The following is a 6,548-nucleotide window of genomic DNA, read 5'->3' as shown; positions in this document are numbered from 1 at the left end:
AATAGTGATACTCCTGACGATCTGTATGTATTTTTCATATTGGTCATTTACCGCTCCATATGCTAATTGTCGAATAGCTGCAATGCATTTCTTTAAGGGGAGAAAGTCCCCTTTTACCAACTACATCGAACCTAACTTGGAAATAATAAAAATGGTTTTGTAGAGCTTCCACGATTCGTTTGAATAACTTTTTTCTTATCCTAAATCTTCGTCGAAATGTTTTTGCAAGATATACCAACGCATCAGAATAATAATCATTGAGAAGTCGATCATGACCTGCCTCACGCTTTCAGTTGAGATACCTTGTCTCATCCTTTGGCAGCTTGATGCCTCACTCAGTTTTGCCCACTTTTTCATTAACAGTAACTCTTTCTCATTGTTTGAATCAGCTAAATATTCTTTTAAGAAAAATTCTTCAATTTTTTCAATCTCAGCAAGATTCATTGGAGTGTATGCAAGTATTTGTTAGAGAAAATATGAGTAGTAATGGTGGCGGTGGTATAAAAGAACAATAAATGGTGTTTATATAACCATATTGTAACGGTTAAATAAATAACAATTTAAAATTAAGTATTTCCTTATGGAGTGTTTTTTCTTCTCTATTAAGATGTTTCCTCACCCTTTGTGGTGATTCGACTCGGGATTATGACATGCTTAAACTAGAACTGTCATGGATGAGACAATCCACGTACAATTATTGTCCTTCAGGCCTTGGTATGCCCAGAAACCATTGATCGTCTTTCTCAATCTGCCCCCGACAAGCACAATAATGAGGGATTTGTTATCGAATGTGGGGAGTGGCAGCATCGTGTGATATGAGCTAACTTTGTTGACCATAATCAGAAGTTGATTTCTCAATTCCGCGTCAAAGGCTAGTATGTGAGGATGGATGGTATTGGTATTTTGAAAGTTGGGTTCACAGCTATAGCAGCCAGCAGTACACATATATAAGAGGAATCACATAAACTCTCTAATTAAACAATGTGTGATATCTAACAGATACGGTGAAGTATCGGTTATTCTATATTCTTCAACCGACAATTTCATGAATGAATAGGTATGCTTGGTCAACTTTGTTATGCATCAAAACAATGTTATATTGTATTATGCATCAGAAAACTGAAGTTACTTGTTCATATTATCGGTATCGGTATCACGGACAAGCTTCTGTGAAGGGAGAATAATTGCAGCCACTGGATTATTCTCTAGTCCACCACTTTCATCAATAATCAATCTCAGACCATCAATGTGCAGTTTCCCGTGATGACCGCTAACTACAATGGTCGGTTTCCCCTGTAATTCCTGAAACACAACATAATCCAAGGGTCTCACAGTTTACTTTTCGAGTCGTCAAAAGAAAAATACACAAAAGAAATACAATAAAAGGTAGCAATGAACATTACCTGTGGGATATCCCAAACATTTTTTCTTCCACTCAGAGACTCTACCTTGGGTATGCTAGTGTCTTTAGCTTTCAGACATTTTAGCTGTTCTTCGACGTTTTTCGCTTTCTCTAAACCAGCATGTACAGCAATCAATTTACAATGTTGAATTCCTTCTTCGTTCTCTATACATACATCTTCCTGCACAAGAATTTGGATATAACCAAGTTTGTTTCATTTGTTGTTCAACAATGTAAATGAAGTTACTGATCCTATACTCGGCACTAAAGAGCACATAAAATACACAATCCAAATAGGGTTAAACATCTTTTGAAAGGACTTCTGCGTATTTTGACATCGAATAACAAATCAAAGAGAATTTTCTCCTTTTTCTTCATATATTTGTGGTATTTGTAGAATCAACAGGTTTATAGAACTATAGCTTTGTGGTATTCAGCCGAATCAAACAGATTGCTAGCAAAACCAAGTCTTCCACTACATCATTGGTCTTCTCTCTTTTGCAGTTCATATCATAATATTGCAAAATATGCTCATTAAACATAAACTAGATTTCTGAAAGCTAGAATAGTGGTAAAAGGCAAATTTTGTTCTTGTACTTGGTGTCGTTTATCAATTTGGTTCCTAAATTTCAATTGTCGCGCATTCAATCCATGTACTTAGCATAATTTGTCAATTTAATCCCTGATATTCAAAAGCAACACTTGACACAATTTGTCAATATGATCACAAGTGTGATTAGTGACCTTTGCAGCCAAATTGACAAAAAAGTCAGGGATTGAATGTAGGCTACAACTGAAGTTCATGAATCAAATTCATAAATTTACAAGTAAAACAACTGAAAATTGAAGTTCATGAACTAAAATGACAAATTGAGCAAATTAGAAGATCAAATTTTAAGTTTATGCCTAAAATAATGAAGAGAAAACAGTCCATTACCTCTTCATGCACCCAAACCAAATCAGCAAGAAACTTCTTGTGTTCATCAGGAACTGCATTCATGAGATCTGCAAACATACAAAAACACAATACAAAATTTAGAATTATATATATATATATATAAGCACATCACTGATACAATAAATACAAAATTCAAAATTCAAACTTTAAACAAGAACCCAGTACTAAAATACAAATGAAAAAGAAGTACAAAAAGTGATTTTGTGTATTTGCAAGTAGAGGGATATAGTCGCAAACGCAATAAGGAATTTACTTTTAGTTGACTAATATCATTAATCGAATTCCTTCTTCTGCTAATCCTGTAACACAAATAGCTTCTTTTGCAACGAAAATAACATCTTCGTCTACATGCAAATGCCCGAAACCACGAGAAATGTGGTTGGCCTAATACATCCCTAGTCTCGGTACTTGTGCAGAAAAATCATCTGCCTCCTACAATTTGAAAACTTCCTATCAACTATTGATCCTCTAAAATCCACCTATTGATCCCCTAAAATCCACATGGTACAGCAAAGGCATGTTTTGGACAAGTTGAAGTACATATACTCTAAGGGGCCAATAAGAGTCAATAGATTACTTTTCTGAACTAAGTACAGGGCCAAGAGATAAATTATCTTCCCTTTCACATTGAATATCTTAAAAAAAAATATCAAACAACATCATATAGCAAGCAAAATTGACAAAACATGAATTGGAAACCAAAAGCTACAATTTGCACAATCATACAATAACATAAGCACAATTTAGCATCAGAAATCACATACCAGAAGATCCATGAGGAACCCCATAGGACTCAAAAGTAGGAGCAGCATCATAAATTGAACCCTTAATCTCAGTTTTTATAGGAGGAATAATTCGAACTTTCGGACTTCCAGCCCATCTCCTACCTTGTAAATGCATATTTTCATACCCAAAACCCTTATACCATCCTTCATTATCCTCGTTCTCTTCATAAGCCTTCCACCCTTCCTCAAACGACACCCCGTTTCCAGGCTCCGGCAGAACCCTCAGAAATGCCGCAAAAGCTAGGTCGTGATTGCCGGAGAGAAACACATGCTTCTGATTCGGATAAGCTGAGGGTAAATTGATTAAGAAATCGATTACCTCTTTGGTATGTGGACCTCGGTCGCAATAATCGCCCAAAAATATTACTAGGGCAGACGTGAAATCTTCTGGGAGGATTACTTTCTGGAGATTGGACCAGAGGTTTTGGAGCTTGGAGTAGAATCCATGGATGTCTCCTATGCAAATTACAACTCTGGGTTTTCCGGTGCCGGAATCTGATACTTCATTTTTCTGCATTTGTTGAAGAGCTTGAGAGACTGTGAGTTCGAATTATCTAGCGGAGGCTGTTGATATTTTGTTTCTTTGGAGGATTTCATAGCTTTTTTACTATTTATGCAGAGGGTTAACACGGGAACGGGAATGGGAACGAGAACGAGAACGGGGACAAAAGATTGATCTTTTGTTGTTTGGTTGAGCAAAATTAACCGACTAACGAGAATTAGTACATTCTCTTGCATATATGAGTTAGAGATAATTACAAATACTCAAATAAATGAAGGCTCATTTACATATTTAACTCATTTACTCAATTTATTATACAGTTAAACTTCGATAAATGAATATTCGATAAAATAATAATCTATATTATATAATAAATTCTTCCGATCCCGACTTGGACCAATGGACTAAAGTAATAACCTCGTTAAATGCATTAAGTAATAAAAAATATTTAAATCCTTAAGGGCCAATGAAAATATAAAGTAATAATTATTAAATTACATACAAAAATATATATATATATCAATATAAATACCCAAGGAAAAAAATATACATATATAAATACCCAAGAATTTACAAAAAAACAAGACCTATAATTATGCCTATAATTATTTGATTGATTTGTAATTACGCTAATGTGATAATTACAAATCAATCAAATAATATATTTCTTAAACAAGATAATTACATATCTAATGAATATTTATCGATAAATGAATAATTTATTAATTTATCGATAAATGAATAATTTATTCATTTATCGATAAATAAATAATCTCGCTTAATGAATATTTTTTTCCGGTCCCAAGGATATGCATTTATAGAGGTTTTACTGTATATCTAGACTGATTTTGTGTGACTTTCCCATAATACTCTCAATATTTATGCGCGTCTCGCTCCCTCCTGCCTGACTTCGCAGATTCGATATTATGCGAAGCCTGCGAACCTAATGTTTGAGTTTACTTGATGAATTTCATTAGCATATGCGAAGCCAATGTTTGGTTTGCTTGATGAATTTCATTAGCATATGCGAAGTCTGCGAAGCTAATATTTGGTTTGCTTGATGAATTTCACTAGCATATGCGAAGTCTGCGAAGCTAATATTTGGTTTACTTGATGAATTTCATTAGCATATGCGAAGCTTGGATGTGTTTTGAAGCTAATTCGTGAAGTGGTATATAACAAAAAATGTCAAACAACAACGGATTTTAACATTAAAATTATAACATTATCAAAATTTACAACAAGATTACCACAATAACAACATTAAAATCATAACATTATCAAAATTTACAACAAGATTGCCACAATAAACTCCTAACAAATCACTTCAAAGTGAACCTGACTAATCTGGTATCAATTTTGAAGCGGATGAGTAATTTCTCTCTCTACAGGAAGTCCAAACCTTTTGGGATAAGAAATGGAAGTCGGGACCTTTTGGGATGGACGTGTCTCATGGTGCACACTAAGATTGGCACAATCTCTCCTAACCAACCATTTTAAAGTGAATGTGACAATCTTGAGGGAAATTTCTCCCTATACAGGAAGGAAAGTTATCTCCCCTGCATCCGAGGACGTCGCCTTCTAGAAAGGGATGTTATGTAATCAACCACCTTCAGAAAAAATTAATCGTGTTAGGCAGGGAAAAAGACGATTTTGGCTTTGCGAAATGAGGATTAGCGAAGCATGCGAATTTAAATGTGCAGGGAAAGAGGTGATTTTACTTCGCTACTCGATGTTTTTGCGAGGTATGCGAGGTCTGAAACGTGACGATCTACGTCGGGGTAAATTTCATCAATGGTGTATAACATTTAGCTCATTTCACACTTTGGTGTACAACCTTTAATTTGTCTCACTAATATGTACGAACTTACAGGTGACCTCCCACTTTGGTGTACAGCAGGTAAAAATGACCGGTCAACGCGAAGTCAATACGCCACGTCAGCGGTTTGACCGGTCAAAAAGTCAAAATGTGACTCCCTAATATAAAATTACTTATATACCCTTTTCTTCATCCTTGTCCTTTCCCTTTCTCTCACTAACTCCTCCATCTCTCATTCTCTCTCTACCTTATGATTAGAATAAAAAAAATCAATGCATATGAATCCAAAAAATTGCAGGTGGGTTATGTAATTTCAATACTAGAATTGTTGATTCTGCTGTCTAGAGTAGGGAGAAGGAAAAATGGCAGAAAAGGAAAGATTTTGAACACTCAATCGTACAATACGATGGATTACAGAGCTTATAGCGCATTAATCTCAGATTTTGGAGGAGTTGGAGATGGGATAACATCGAATACTAAAGCATTTAAGGATGCGATTACTCATCTTGGTGAGTATGAGTCGGAGGGTGGGTCGGAGCTAGTTGTTCCTGTCGGAAAATGGTTGACCGATAGCTTCAACCTTATTAACCATTTCACTCTCTTTCTCCATAAAGATGTTGTTCTTCTTGCTTCTCAGGTTTCTTTCTTTCTTTGTTTTTCTCAGATTAACCAACCATCATTACGAACTATGTTAATTGGGTGTTTAAGTGTTTGATTATGAAATTAAAGTGCAGGATGTGAATGAATGGCTTGTGTTGAAACCTCTGTCGTCCATTATGTGTTGATCCTTCAGCAGTCTATTCGCTCCTGTTAGACTTTGTTTTTGTTTATTTCAAAAGAAAGACGGTCAAATATTGATGTAAAAAAGGTACCTGGAAAAGCATCTCTTCATATGATACCAGCTCTGCCTCAATGCATCAGGCATGGTGTCAGCAATAGTTTCAGATGCATATTATAATGTATTTATTAAATATTTAGAATGTAGTATGTTGTGCATATTATAATGTATGTATTGAATATTCATATGCATTGAATTTTTTTGGATTCTAATCCTAACGTAGAGAGAGAGAGAGGAGTTAGAG

The 6,548-nt window shown here is 35.1% G+C and overlaps 1 protein-coding gene across 1 annotated transcript; it reads right to left on the bottom strand.

The window, feature by feature from the left end:
• Positions 1-520: 520 nt before the first annotated feature.
• LOC136208816 (tyrosine-protein phosphatase RLPH2-like) lies at positions 521-3,841 on the bottom strand. Its single transcript, XM_066000065.1, has 4 exons — positions 3,125-3,841; positions 2,340-2,407; positions 1,404-1,583; positions 521-1,302 (listed from the first exon to the last, which is right to left on the bottom strand). Exons 1-4 carry the CDS (start codon positions 3,660-3,662, stop codon positions 1,126-1,128), a joined length of 963 nt encoding a protein of 320 aa, XP_065856137.1. The 5' UTR covers positions 3,663-3,841; the 3' UTR covers positions 521-1,125.
• Positions 3,842-6,548: the final 2,707 nt, after the last annotated feature.

The sequence above is a fragment of the Euphorbia lathyris genome, chromosome 10, assembly GCF_963576675.1.
Source record: "Euphorbia lathyris chromosome 10, ddEupLath1.1, whole genome shotgun sequence".
Classification (NCBI taxonomy): Eukaryota; Viridiplantae; Streptophyta; class Magnoliopsida; order Malpighiales; family Euphorbiaceae; genus Euphorbia; species Euphorbia lathyris.
Note: the sequence above shows the minus strand (reverse complement) of the source record. Positions and strands in the feature narration are given on the sequence as shown.